General features: G+C 36.1%; 1 protein-coding gene across 3 annotated transcripts; it reads right to left on the reverse strand.

Annotated features, from left to right (window-relative positions):
- Positions 1–3,177: 3,177 nt before the first annotated feature.
- On the reverse strand, positions 3,178–15,411 carry LOC121422342 (alpha-L-fucosidase-like). 3 transcript variants are annotated; one of them, XM_041617322.1, is made up of 8 exons: positions 14,884–15,411; positions 14,357–14,463; positions 13,360–13,490; positions 12,636–12,769; positions 8,773–8,870; positions 6,389–6,521; positions 5,396–5,566; positions 3,178–3,457 (listed from the first exon to the last, which is right to left on the reverse strand). In XM_041617322.1, the coding sequence occupies exons 1-8, from the start codon at positions 15,243–15,245 to the stop codon at positions 3,214–3,216; spliced, it is 1,380 nt and encodes a 459-aa protein (XP_041473256.1). In that variant the 5' UTR covers positions 15,246–15,411; the 3' UTR covers positions 3,178–3,213. The 3 variants fall into 3 exon arrangements, with proteins under 3 accessions (XP_041473256.1, XP_041473257.1, XP_041473258.1); XM_041617323.1 differs by lacking the exon at positions 8,773–8,870 and adding an exon at positions 11,664–11,761; XM_041617324.1 differs by lacking the exon at positions 8,773–8,870 and adding an exon at positions 9,586–9,683 and having other exon boundaries at positions 14,884–15,409.
- Positions 15,412–15,896: the final 485 nt, after the last annotated feature.

The raw sequence follows: 15,896 nt of genomic DNA on the forward strand, positions 1-15,896 counted from the left end.
ACGAAATGAGGTTCGTAATTCTGAAGGTTCGTTAGTCCAAAAACGAAGTGAGGTTCGTAATTCTGAAGGTTCGTTAATCCGAAAAAGAAATGAGGTTCGTAATTCCGAAGGTTAATTGGTAAGAAAACTAAATGATAACTAACCTTATTTCCTTTTCCGACTTACGAACCTTCGGAACAACGAACCTTATTTCATTTTCGGATTAACGAACCTTTGGAACAACGACCCTTATTTTGTTTTTGGATTAACGAACCTTCGGAACATCAAACCTTATTTCGTTTTCGGATTATCGAACCTTCGGAATAATGCCACAAATGTTCGGATTAACGAACCCTTTTACCTTTTCGGATTAACGAACATCGAGGTATAGGCAATTTGCGGGTTTCAAAATTATGAACCTTCGGAATTACGAAGTGTAACCAGTGTTCATAACCCTGGACCCAGTTTCTTTACACGAACATTCTTTTACATCTATGACTGTTTATGATATGCCATATTATAAGGCAGATTTCTGTCGTAAATCTATTATCAACCTAAACTTTTTTTATAAGATTTTAAGTCATCACTTAATGCGATCTGCTATTAATAAGTAAATGAAGATATGTGTTGAATGGACCTAGTTCTGTGATTAGTGAAGTGATCTGGGGCCCGTTGCAGACAGAGTTGCAATCAAACGCAACTCTAAAAATCATGCGCAACTTTATTTTCAAACAATCAAAAGCGCGCATTTTTGACTTGCGATTGATTTTTTTGACTTGCGTGTAAACGCAACTCTTTCTGCAACGGGCTTCTGAATTATTAATTGTATGTAAATGGTTGATAATATATCACAAGACATGCATCTCATACAGCACCCATTGATAAATCAGCAAACAAATGACAGTCTTTGCGAATACCATTTCATAACTGGGCCGGTTATCAAATTGAAGTTAAAAAGTTTGACATCGTGGACGTTTGAAATAAATACAAAACACAATACATTAATATAAAAATAAAATAATAAAACCAATATTTGGAGTTGTACTATGCCAGGATTGACCACACTAAACATAATTTCAGAGCAACAAAGAGATATATCATTTTCTCAGGTCCATTCTATACCACTATCGATAGCTTTTAGTTATTTTCACGTTGCTATGGCAGTAAAAGGATTACCCATGGTAGTGGGGATGGGGAACAATGAAACACCCCTCCCCTTACAATTTATTCAATGTGGTAAAAGGTTCTTCAGTTATTATTTGGTCATTTGTTACTTGATAAAGAGGCAATCTCTACACTCAGAAAACGACCTTAGTAATGACGCGGATATTTCAATTGACATAAATACAAATAGACGAGAAAAATACAAATGAGTTTTAATATGAATGAGTCAATAGCTGCTTTGCAGACAGGCTGATTTTCTTAATATCACAGTAGGACTCTTGTAAACAGACATGAAACAATATAAAATAATTACATCGATTCTTCACAGTAATTACTTATGAAAGACTATTAAAGAATGTAGGCAGGCTGTATGTACATTCCCTCATATGAAATTATGAACAATAAAGATCATTCTAAATACCTTGGTCACATTTGCTCTACGGCGGCCGTAGGGCGAGTCAAAACAGCCGTTTTTACATTTTTTGTACCAGCTGTACATATAGGTGGTTTGAATACAAATGCATAAAACGGCTGTTTTCGACACGCCGTACGGCCGCAGTAGAGCTATATGTGACAGAGGTATAATTCATACTAAAATAAACTTCTTATGAAAAGGATTTGAGGAAAACAATTCAGCAGTATATATAGACTAGTATAACTTCTGTGTGAAAATAATGTCAATCCAGCAAGCCATGCATGAGTGAGCATGTATTAAAGGGGAATCCCCACCTTTCACAACTCACAATGAGTCATGTGGGGTAAACATGATTTTTTAATGGAAATTCTATTTCATTATTACTATTGTTAGCCATTCTGACCTTTAATTTTTTTCTCACTATCGAGTGAACACAATTCTTTAATAAAATCATACTTCTTGTGAATTTTCATTTATTACAAAAAAAAATTGAGGAAGTTTCAGATTTCTGTTAATCAGAACATTCGCATTCTACCCACTCATGATGAACACCTCCCCTTGAAACATTGCAGATTTTATATTCACATCTGGTATTTAATTATAGATCTCTTTATTTGGTCTCAGACTAAATGAGAATGTTCTTCATGACATTAAACCCTAATCATTTTGCTCAAACCTTATTCTTGTACTTATAAAAATAAAAGGAACTTTTTATGCAGCACTTGTAAATGCATTCTATTGTGGAATTTACAAGACAACTTGTAACAAAGACAGACTTACTTGTACTTTGAAGCTTGGGCCTTATATTCCTGTACTTTACACTACAACATGTAAATAAACTTATCGATACAGAAAATAAAAAATATAACCTTCATATCATCTCATAATCTCATCATCACTATACATAACTGATTACTAAGAGCATTTATAAATCAGAAATAATAATGAACAGATTTATAACTCATTAATATCCGAGTACCAGGAGGCAATACTCTTACAATATTACATAGCCGAAATAACAGAGACCCTGGGCAAAGAAAAAAAAATGTGTCAATCGAATCTTCATTTCATATTTTCATGAAGTCATTTCCAAAACTTAGAATGATACATGGCAATTGTTTTCTACTAGTATTCATCCATTTTCATTTCTCCTATATTCCCATTTCTTTTCTTGTGACACTACAGGCCTGAAGATTGTATTAATAACGACCGCACCACACCCCTCACGTAACATAATTCAATATAATTGCAACTGTTTGTCAAAATAAGATGACATGTAAATTGAAAATTGAAAATCCACCCTATCCAACCGTGCAATATGTAATCCTTATTTCTCCAATGAAATATATTTTTCATCATCCCCTGATTGGCTCAGATAGAAATTCTCACCATATAATCTCCTTCATTAGAACCCCCCCCCTGCCCATAACCTGCCCCCTCCTTGACTTCACCCCTTCCCGAACCTCCCCCCTCCCCCCACGTAAGTCATACTCCTTTCCTTAACTAATAAATTTGAATGTGAATACCAATAATGCAATGGCAGGGGACAGTATAAAAAACACTATTATATTACTTTAATTCCTCCTACCCCCCCCCCCCCCCCGGGTTAGTAGACCCCCCCCTGTTGTACCAAAGTCACATCCCATGCCCTTTCCTCATTGCACCGCCTTCATCTTAATCACCCAAGCCCATTCACACGGCATTGTCGCTGGGTTGAGTTGGGGCATGGTAACGTGGATACCGGGTTTACCAGCATATCCAGACCATTTCAATGGCTGGTTATACCCCAACATGAACAGGGAGGACTGAGAGGAAGGAATAGGGGCACCTAGAAACAGCTCATTGTTCGCCGGCCAGTCCAGGACTATAGCATAGACACCAGTCGTCTTGTTGGTATACCTGCAATTCGTTCAAAAGACAAATGTGTATTTTAAGCATTTTACAATCCTATCCACAGTAATGCTTATCAAAGTGAACAAGCATGGATGAAGAAGTCTTTGATGAAAATGGAGTTATTGATATCAGTTTTATTCAGTAAGGCCTAGATACTAAAAGCAAAAGTTTTTAAAGCAATACGGACACCTGTTCAACATATTTTTGGTCAAAAAGTAACAGAGACAATTGCCAAATGTTTTGTCAAATCCAAATGTCCTCATATAATGGTTTTGTTTGTTGAAGGGTAGGAATTTGTTTGTGGAAGCGTCATGGTGTAGCGTTTTTTTTTACTCTCGCCTTGTAATCAGAGGGTCGTGTGTTCGAATCCCACCATGGCCTAGCGTCTTTTGGCAAGTTAATCCACACTTTGCCACTCTCCACCCAGGTGTTAAATGGGTACCCGGTAAGATGTAAAAGCCTATACCGGTATGTAGTATGCCTAGCAATTGAGTCTTGGAACTCTTGTTGGAATGCTCCCCAGGGAGTGGAGAAAGTACGTACATTGTATGCGGGCATGCAAGGATCCGATGACCGGGGTAATAATATGTCTGTAAAGCGCTTAGAGACGTTGTTCTAATGTATTAAGCGCTATATAAATGCGGAATACATGTATTATACTGGTAATTATTATCAATTTACCACAAAAAATATTGTATGTCTTTCCATAGACCAATTAGAGTATTAACAAATCACTAGTTCATTTTTTAATCAAGACCACTTTCTTTGTATATCACCTTTTTCTTTTCAAATCCAATTTACTACGCCTGGTCTACCCCATTGCCAAGTTGATTTGAATAGACAGAGACAAGTCAAATAAGTATCGCACTGAAAACATAACATGTAATATCAAATAAGAAAGTTGGGACATTTTCAAAGTTTTGCTTATTCTCACCATATGAATATCCTGTGGCCGATTGCACGAAAGGGTCTTTGCAAGGACCGTCTTTGGTGTCGCCCATCTTTTATGATGCGCCATGTGAAACGCATTTTAAATAAATCATCTGCAAACATATTTCATTTGTCCGTTAAAATAAACAAAATATTTGTTTATAAAATGATGTGATATATCATGAAATTGTATAAAATTTGATTTAAAAGCAAGCTAACGAATCTTATTCTTATCATAAATTTCAGAAACACCCCCGCTTATAGCGTATCATAAAAGATGGGCGACACGAAAGACGGTCCTTGGAAAGACCCTTTCGTGCAATTGGCCCCTGTACTCTCTGCAATGGAGGAACTGATCATATCACACACTCACACTCTTCATTTTTTTTTATTCTATAATGTTTGAAAATAGTAATAGTTTTATTTTTGAATATTAGATAATAAAGAAGCTCTAAATAATAATAATCCGCTTTTGTATAGCGCTTAGTACATGTACATCGGAACGACTTGTCTAAGCGCTTTACAGATATATTATTACCTCGGTCATTGGATTCAATCAGTCATTCCCGCACACAATGTGTGCACATCCTCCACTCCCTGGGGAGTATTCCAGTTAGACGCCGATGAGGCGCACACAGTACTGGACAAGCTACAATGACTTTCACATCCTACCGTTTACTGGGTCTTACATTAACAGAGTACACTAATAATGACTGTATTAAATGCAAATGTGTCAAGAGGAATAAAACCTATTGAAGGAAAAAATAGAAATATTTCATATTAAAAAACTATTAAATACATAAGGTAAAATGAGAGCGTGACATCATCGGCTCACTCATTTGCATATCGCCCCTTAATGTGCATCAATCACACTGTTTTGTTAAAATAAACAAAACTTGAAAATTTCATGGCTGTTTTATTTTGCATCTAGTTTTGAAAAAATTTTAAAGTTATTCTAGTTTGATTTTCCATATCTATTCATATTTGTATTGGTTCGATAAAAAACAAACTTACCAGATTCCTTTGGTGACAGTATCATTCTGTGCCCTCCAAGGCCTGGTTTCAAAGATAGCTTCTCCATTCACCTTCAGCCAATCACCCATGGATCTAAGACGTTCTTCATAGATGGGTACAATACGACCATCGGCCGTCGGCCCAATGTTCATCAGTAGGTTACCATTGCAGCTGTTACGAGAAAGAATATATGAACAACAAATAAAATACAAGCATCTCTTAAAGAAAGCACCACTGGGGACTGTTTCATGAATAAAATAGTGATTTTTGCTGACTAATTAGCGCTCAGCCAATCAGATGCAAGGATTTCAGTAGCTTTTAACAATTGTAAGTGAAAATCACTGCTTGTTTCATGAAATGTTCCCCTATCCAACTCACAGACATCACATACGTACATGTCAATTCTAGGCCCGAGTCAAACGGGTCAATGTACCCGGGAATAACTCACATGCTGGGTACCACTGCAAATGTGTACACACCAGTAAAGGAGACGAATGGCAAGAGTTGGTCATTTACTCCCTTTACATCTAATATGGACACCCGAATCTCTTGACTGCATCAGTCTACCCAATTTTCAATAATAGGGCTTACCTCAAAATCCCACATGAACTTGTTATCATTTTGTTTACATTTGACCACTGTCCCTTTATTAACTGATGATGTCAACAAGAGAACGACATTGAAACTCGCTTTTTAGGAGTGGAGCCTAGCAAGTTGGAAAATGTTCTATTATAAAATGTTTGAAAATAAACAAAACATATTTCCATTCTTAAAATGTAATATATGATTTGCATTTAGCACTAGATCTATGCATCAATAGGAGTCAGCTTGGATTTGGATGGCATGGAACCTTACAAATAATTTCACTGAAAGTCCTTTTTCCCCTTGCTATTTTTCTTAGACTTTCTTTCATTGTGCCATGGGCTCTCTGCAGAACTGGTATGGTGTATTATAAATCATTATGACTTTATAAGTTGAAAGGTCGAAGGTTACCTGACAGTACTCGCAAGCAATTCAATGAGTTCATCCATATCGAGGTAATCAGCAAGAGGAGCGTTGCGTCTGAATCCCCAGGATGCCTTATCAATAGTCATACAGTTCTCCCATTTATGTTTCTGCAGAACACCTGAGTCAGATATATATCATAAAACTTTTTACTAACTTGAGTCACTTAAAATCATACATATATAACTTTACATCATTTTATTTGTTTCCATAATAAAAGTAAATCTCTGCCAAAGCTGAATCTGTGTGATCACTGGCTATTATTAGACTATTAAGGAAAATATGTGACGTTAGGAAGGTTGAATTAGGCAGACTTTATACAAAGTATTACTAATTTATCATGTGATTACAAATGATTTTTATTTAGCAACATAAACACAGAATTTTCACATATCAAAATCATTTTGAGAAATTAATTTCATATAATATACATGTATTGAAATATACCAAACGTATAAAAATATTAAAGTACTTGAATTCTAAAAAAAAATCTTTTAGCGAAAGATGCATTGTAAAGGAAACCTTAAATGATTAGTTTTTAGTTTCAAAAAAATCTTCTGACTTCAGCTCTCCTTCTTCAACAAACTGGTTGATGAATAGATTTATCAATGAAAATAATACAATGACATATTCTTCAACATAAGCTTTCGAGTAACAAAAAATTAAAGCAATATCAAACCATGCCTAACAATGATGATACTATTAAAATACAAATTCTAAGAGTTTTTATCAACTTGTATGAGGTGAAATGCATATAACATGTTCTATTTTAGATTAAACAAATGAACACAAAAATATACTTCATGCATTGTAATGCTCTCACTATACATTTCAGTATAAAGAGAGCAGGTTACAAGTGAAGGTTGAATAAGTGAGATGTATGAGAATATACGTATGTGCAAGCATTTTCATGAAGAAAGAGGAAAAATTAAGAAATTAGTTTCACACTGTTGAGGACAAATGTGTCGCAAGGAGGTAAGCAGCATATGAATAAAAGTACATGTGTAACATTGCGATTGTGCATGAAATCTGAAAATGCGCTCATCTTTCTGAATCAGAGTGACAACTCAAAGATTTTGCTTGCTTGCATTCAGTTTGCATGGGACTACATATTCCCTCATTCTACTGTAAACTTTGATGAAAAATGCCTTTTGACAGAAAAGCCAATATTTGTTACTGCAACAACCTTCTGGCCTTAATTTTGCCTTTAATGGTTCATGAAGGATATTATACAAACCACCACCATCACATTACTTGCCAGAAATGCAACGTCAAAAAATGTCAATGCAAGTCATAGATGAGTTAGACTTTCATCTTTGCTATTTGAGCAACAGTTGGTCTTGGCAATATCAAAGGTATAAATTTTAACTAACTGATCATTTTGAGATGCCAAACTTCTTGGAGACTCAAACATGCATGTGCAGATCATGTATTTCTGGGTACAAAATAAGGTATCTATAACTTTGTAACGTACAGAATACAATTGTAGGGATTGATTTTTTACTTACATTTCTTTCCACTCTTATTCATGAATCATCCCCTTTTTTCTAATAGAACATCCTCATTTATATTCACACTTTTCATCCTAAATGTAAATTTCTGTGTATGGTTTGCCATAGACTGAGATATAATTGATGACAGGATATGAATGGTTAATGGTCGCACACTTGTAATTCTTCCCCCCTGGGGTCATATGTTAAACATGAACAAAATCACAAAATAACCACTGATACTGTAACACTAAAATGAGACCTTTTCCATTGCTTGTTACCTAAGTTCACTAAGTTGGAACACTTGCAATGGTCTTGTTCAAGGTGGATCTATAACCATCATAGAGTTAACAATTTTACATGTATGTGGTACATGTGAAGCCCTTAGATATATGCTTTAAGCTGATATATTCATTGTTTCTTGAATGATATCTATTTGGACTTTACAGCTATTTTTGTCAAAAATGTTCCAACTATAAACCCCTAATCTCTCCTACCCTAAAATTAGGCTGTGCGCTGCCTGTGGCTGTAAGATTTGTTTCACCACTATAAAGTACCAACCAACTTCATTGAATCAATCTTCTCCGTAATCTGCACAGGGTTTTTTTTTTCATAGAACTTGCTTGACATATGTTATACATGTAACAATACCTTCCAGCCGTTACATAAACTTGGTAGGGATCAAAGGGATTATCAGTAATATCAGGATCTAATTACAAGCATGCGACCATATGCTACAGGGCCCAATAGTTGATTCATGGAATGTTGCTTCAAGTGCTACATGAAGGTCCAATGAGATACATGTTTATCAATGACTTTAGTATTGTTGTCAATCATCAATTTTGCAAATGGGTCAGTTTAACAGGGAACAAACCAACCTACCAGGGTTAAATCTGTCACTACAAGTATAGTATCCTCCGTGATGGCACATATCCCCACTGCCCCAGCGATCATTGGTCACTATCTTGTCCTTCACTGGGCTAATACATGTAAGTTAGAAACAAAAGGTAACCAGGTGGGTGTTTCATAAAGGTGTTTGTAAGTTACGAGTGACTTCATGAACGATTGGTAATCCTTTCTTTGGAACTACGTCAACACCGATGAAAATCTGGGGGGTACTATTTATCAAAAGAAAGGATCACTGTCAGTTGTTCATGAAGTCGCTCGTACTTTACGAATAGCCTTATGAAACACCTACCAGGACTTGACATCAACAGCGTCCTAGGAAATGGCATCCAAGGGTCATTTCATAAAGCTGTTCCTAAGTTACTAATGACTTTAAACACAACTGGAGAACTATCTTGTGCAAAGTAGCTGACTCAGCACTTTAGAACATAAGTCTAGTCACTCGTAATTTGCGCATAAAATCATGTGGAACTTGCAACAAGCTTTATGAAACACCGCCCAGGTCCAGACCTTGATATAGTTTCTAGATCTGCACAAAGGAACCCAAGAATGCAGCCTCCAAGCAGTTAAAGGTAACTCCAGATAGTCCAGAGGAGAAATGTTAGTGCGGAGCCATGAGGACAGAGCCATTCTGAACCCTTTGTCCAAGCACGGGGCTGTCAAGACATATGCAAATTGAATGCACAAGGTCTAAAGCTTTAGCCATACTGGGTACAGCACACGAGACAGATCCCCACAAACCCCCATACAAATTATTAATTTTAAACACAAGAACATTTGTTGACATACCAGGATTATATCTATCATTTCCAGTCCAGACTCCACCATGCTTGTTTCTATCACCTATTCCCCAGCGGTCATTGGTCACTACTTTCTCCTTCACTGGGCTATTTCATAAACACAAGGGGTACCAAAATTACCTAACCAGAATACATGTACTAAAACCTTGAAGATTGTGCTTGGAGAAAATGAGAATGCATATGGTTTCTACAACACAAAGCATCATGGGATTATGACAGCTTGGGGGTGCTAAAGACCCAGGGGGACCACTTACATTGACGAGTGGATACCATGCACGACCAAAAAAAACATGCAAAAAGGATGTCTTTTTCAAGATAGGGCATGTTACTTACATAACGTAATAAGGGTGTCAAAAACAATAAATAATGAAAAAAGGGTATCTATTTCGCTAGGAAAGCTACATGTTTAGGGTCAAATTCGCGAGGGTATAAAAATAAAGACTAAAATGTTTTAATATAAACAGTCAACACTACGGCCAGAATTCACAAAGGTGGTTTTGAAAACCCACGGTTGAGTCCATGGTTATGCAGATTTCCCTTATTTACGCTTAATTGAGCGCGTATCGGGCGCGTGTATAAAAAATGTCCAATTCTGATGCACGCTTTTGTCAGAGAGTGCAAAATTGATGCCTGTTACCATGGTTAGATACGCTATTTTATTCATGAGTCCACTGTTTTTATTCATGAGTCCACTCTTCAGACAGTGGACTCATGAATAAAAAAGCGTATCTAACCATGGTAACAGGCGTCAATATGGCGCACTGTGACAAAAGCGTGCATCAGCATTGGACATGTTTTATACACGCGCCCGATACGCCTAAATTAAGCGTAATTTATATAGGAAATCTGCATAAACCGTGGACTCAACCGTGGGTTTTCAAAACCACCTTTGTGAATTTGGGCCTTAGTGTTTAGAGTCTGATTTGCACGAGGTGTGGGAGATGGGGCCGTACAAGCCAAATGATGTAGGTAAAGGTAAAACTGACTTCTGTGATATAGGACTATAACAATTAAAATATGGCTGTACTTGTTTAGGGGTTCAATTCAGGGAATACTTGCCAAGGGTATCTTAGGTAAAAAATAAGTGTCATGAGTGGCCTGCCATACTTTATAAAAAGCCAGTCTACCCTTGTGAGCCACTTTTATGAGTGGAGTTGTGCCCCCCCCCACCCTAAAAAAAGTCACAATAAAAGAAAAGATAGAGAGAAGTGGACTACAGCCCACAGAATAGGTTACGTGCAAGCCAAGTATTAGTGACCAAACTACTTGTTTCCAGAGCAATTGATGCAAAGGTCACAAAATGAACTGACCAAAGTTAAAGGTCAAGTCCACCCCAGAAATTTGTTGATTTGAATCGAGAAAAATCAAACAAAGATACGCTGCAAATTTCATTGAAATCGGATGTAAAATAAGAAAGTTATGACATTTTTAAGTTTCGCTTATTTTCACAAAACAGTTCAATGTGCAACTCGGCGATATGCAAATGAGAGAGTCAATGATGTCTATCACTCACTATTTCTTATTTTTATTGTTTGAATAATTTAATATTTCAATTTTTACAGATTTGACAATAAGGACCAACTTAACTTAACCATAAACTGTTAAAATAATGGTAATTACACATGTTCAGGGAGAAATAAAACTTTGTTTCACTTGACAAGGAGAAAATTAGAATAATTCATATATCATATAATAAAATACAAAAGAAATAGTGAGTGGGTGACGTCATCAGTCTGCCAATTTGCACACCAACCAGGATGTGCATATAACTGTTTTGTGAAATTAAGCGAAAATTTAAAATGTCATAACTTTCTTATTTTACATCCGATTTCGATGAAATTTTCAGTGTTTTGCTTGTTGGATTTTTCTCCTTTTTTTTAAATCAACTTATTTGGGGGGTGGACTTGTCCTTTAAGATGGTTGGTGACTACCACATTTAGTAAATGAATTTAAAAAAATTATATTAATAAGTGTACTATCTCCATCAAACATAAACGAGAGAATGAATGCTAGCAATGTAATACAAGGGACACATGTATCAACTTTAGAACAACATGGGTAACATACCAGGATTATATCGATCATGGCATGTGTAGTATCCTCCATGTTTGCAACGGTCATCTGACCCCCAACGGTCATTGGTCACTATTTTTTCTTTCACTGGACTATCAGGCAAAGTAGCGTTTACATAAAATTTAAATCAATCATGATAACAGTGAACACTGTACATAAAAACGGTTGTTCAGGCAGTTAAACTTTGGGGAAATAATTTGCAATTGTTCTATGAATACAATAATCTATAGACTGCTTTAGCTAGGAAAACTGGCATTCTTCTATTAAAATCAATAGAACTAGAAAATTGATCATTTGGCAAAGGTTCGCAGAAAAAAATGCTGAATATATTCATGTAATATCAAAGAAGGTAATTGAATAGAAGTAATAAATAATCAAATTAGAATTTATTACTTCAAAAGTAATAAATAATCAATTTCATGAATTAAAGGTATTTTTTTTTTAAATTAAAGATATTTACTTGGAAGATTTCAGACTAAAATTCTTTATTAGAGGGTACAGTTCTAAAGGAAGATTTTTAATACTACATGTGGTTCGCTGACACAGGGCACAGAGAGAGAATGTGAGAAAATTTCACTGTCCGGACTTGGATTTGACCAAAGGAACCCTGGCTTGCATGGCTTATAAACAGGGGCAGATCCAGGATTTCCCAAAAGGGGGCGGGGAATTTTCGGAGGAAAATTTTGGCAAGCCCCACCCCCTCCCACAAAAAAGGTCTTCAATTTCAAAAGGGGGGCATATCTCGGTGTCAATGGCATTTTTACATTCCAAATTTTAATTTTTCTTCTCAAAGGGGGGGGCACGTGGCCCCTGTGCCCCCCCCCCCTGGATCAGCGCCTGCTTATAAAGTACAAGATGGGCAGTGTAAATACATTCTTACATTCTTTTTCTATGATTATTTTCAATGCTACCAATAATGATATCAAAAGTGTGAATCTGTTACATCTGTTAATCTACAATACATACCTTGAGTTGTAGAGCCATGCTAGGAACTCGGTACTGTTCCAGTATGTATCAGGTGCCACCCAATCTCCATCTGACCACAGGACGTCGGGTTCGAAGGTATTCACCAACTCGAACAACTCGGGCCATAACACTTTCTATTACAGACAGATAGACAAGAAATCGCATTAATTAGCAAGATTCAGAGAATGATTTGATACAAAGTTCTGACAAATTAAATGCCAATAACCTCCCTTTCAATATTCCTTATAGTATGTAAACCCTGTAGTACATGTACATGTAAGGTCCATGATACCCCCCCCCCTCCACCACACACAAACACACTCAAAAAACTCCTATCGAATACAGACAAAACGGAAAATGGACTAACTTGCAATTGGATAGTGGGTAAGATGGTAGTAGATGAACTAGGATTTAGACCATGTACAAGTGGCAATTTACCAAGATGCAACCAGTATGTAATTTACATCCAAAGGTATTCTGCTATTAACCAACGAGTGTCATTTATTTTGGCTTTGGCATGACAACCACATGTATGATAAGATACACAAGCATTCAAAGGATTAATTACTACCGGGTAACCGTTTCCTACTCCTGGGTGAAGAGTGGCAAATGTACAGTAGATAAACACCTAGACAAAGGACAAGGAGCCCGACCTTGTAGTTTTAAGTCCAGAGACTTGTCCATCCAGCCACAACACCTCTACAAACTATACATTCATATTTACCTCACAATACTCCTGGGTTGTGAAGTTATTAGCCTTGTCTTTGAGGTAGAGCGGGTTGAACCATTCAAATAGAGAGTGGTAGAGTCCAAAGTGAATATTGGTTTTATTCCTTACAGCAGCAGCTAGATCACCTATTAAAATAGAGACAACAAATCAAAGTCATTCCATTCAAGGTAATGAAACCATGTTCAAATCTAAGGATTGATGGGAATGATTAGAGGCTGTTAAAGTTATCCATCTTATGAAATTTTCATTTGATTTGACCTGCACTGAAGACTTTGAACTCCATACTCATTTGATTGTGGACAACTGTAAAATACCATAGTTTCATGAAATATACTGTATATATATACATATGATTTCAAATTATCTTCAAGTTTGTGACTTGAAATCAAAAGTCTAAATCTTTGGTCAAATATTTTAAATTCATGTGTACAAAACTAGTCGTTCTAGTTTGTACCTTAAAAAGAAATCTGACATCGATTAATATACATGTAATGCATATGTCTATATATCAGTAAGAATTGATATCCCTTACAAAGATCATAAAATAGAAGACCTTCACAAAATGCAAATCTAGAAAACATGACTTGCCTTCTACAAAAAGACCTTATCGATACACTTCATTTAGGACAATCTTAACACCTAACACTATAGGCCTCAACATAAACTTTTTTTCAATTCAACTGAAATATAAAAAAATAAAAAAAATCTGGATTATTTTCAAAAAATTGCATGCAGTCAAGAAATAATTCCACTAAATAAATGCATGAATAATCAAAGTGACAAACACAAACGGAATAAAATACTCTTATACCTATGATCAATTTGAAAAATAAACTTCATGTACATTATAATCATATACTTCCTAGATTAATGAATGAAGTAAATCAACAACATTCATTTAAAAGTTACTTGCAGTTTAAACTTAAAGAAAAAAGAAGTTAGAAAAAGAAAATAATATCAAAGATAACAAAGACAGTATATTTTTTCTCACCAACAAGATTTCTCTTTGGTCCTACATCCATCGAGTTCCAGTTCCAGGAATATTTTGAAGGCCAGTTTGTAAAGCCCTCATGATGTTTGCTTGTCAGCACAACATACCTAATGATAGCAATTGTAATTTAAATAACATCAGTAAATTGTATCTGAATGATAATTTGACCTTTTGAAGCAAATGTTGGATGTACATCAAACTTCATCAGATAACCCCATAAATTCAAATTTCAAATAGTATCATATATGTATTATTACAATGATTCTCTTTATCATGCACTCTTTACCAGTACTGTCAACAGTTATAAAAAGTGCTTCAAAAAAAGAGAACAGGAAAGGTTTTCCCTCTGACATGACTAAGACTAAATGTTATTATAGTCTTTAACAGAATGGAATTTGCTGTAGCCTGATTAATAATTGCTAAATTCAGTGTCAAAAGTTTGACCAATTAAAAAAAATAATTTCACTTCAAACTTTATCTCATTCAAGTTAGATGTAACTTCAAGTACATTACTGGTGACTATTTACTTTGCTCCAGATGCTTGCAGAATTTCTGCCCACTGATCAGGATCAAAGAATTCTGCCCTGAAATCAGGAGCAAAATCGGCATAGGTGAAGTCAGGTCTGTAGTTGTCCTCCATAAACTGGACCACATCTGGGATCGGATTGTTGCCTTTCCATTGCCACCAAAACCATTCAGATGAGAAACTAGGAACGCTGAAGACTCCCCAATGAATGAAGATACCGAACTTGGATTGGTCGTACCAGGCGGGCAGGGGCCGCGAGTCCAGAGAATCCCAGTTGGGTTGATACTGAGCGGTCGTGCAAGCAGCCAAAAACACGACCAACAAACCGACAATCAAAGAAGCTTTACGAAGATCCATGCTCATGAAATTTCATCAGCACGAATGTGCATGAATCTAGCACTTTTGTAAGCTAGATCTGGAATGTAAATCTTTCTGAAATTATTATCTTTACTCAAATTTTAAGTTACAACGACAACCTAGTATTAGAGCTGCGAGAATTGATCGGTGACGTTCGTGCCGCTCGTGCATGCGTTGAATTGTTGTTTTATAAGCTCAGTCACGTGATGTGAAGAAATCACATGACGAGCTAAAAAGAAGGGGCGTGGCGGGGGCGGGAATATTTCTGTCGATTGCCAAATTATTGAGTAATTTGGTCATATAAACAAAATGATTGTAGGCCATTAAGCCAGTCCGTAGTTCCACTCTGCGCATGATCAGAGGAAGGTCGTTTGTACTAAAGTGACATGGTGATTTAAATTTTAATGAGATAAGCACCATCTTTGGTGTCTGATATTTTTCATTTACATCCGCAAAAAAAAAACAATGCGTCCACGAACGACTGGTATTTCACAGTTTGCCAAGTACATTGTACAACATGCTCTAAAAGGCATTCAAAGTAGAAATGCAACAAATACCTTCATAGAGTGTTCAATGGTGTGCTATTCTAGTTACCCGATCTATTCAATTTCTTCAACCTGCTATGTAAGGCATCCTTACATAATGTCTTGCTTTGAA

This window comes from Lytechinus variegatus, chromosome 10 (assembly GCF_018143015.1).
Source record: "Lytechinus variegatus isolate NC3 chromosome 10, Lvar_3.0, whole genome shotgun sequence".
Classification (NCBI taxonomy): Eukaryota; Metazoa; Echinodermata; class Echinoidea; order Temnopleuroida; family Toxopneustidae; genus Lytechinus; species Lytechinus variegatus.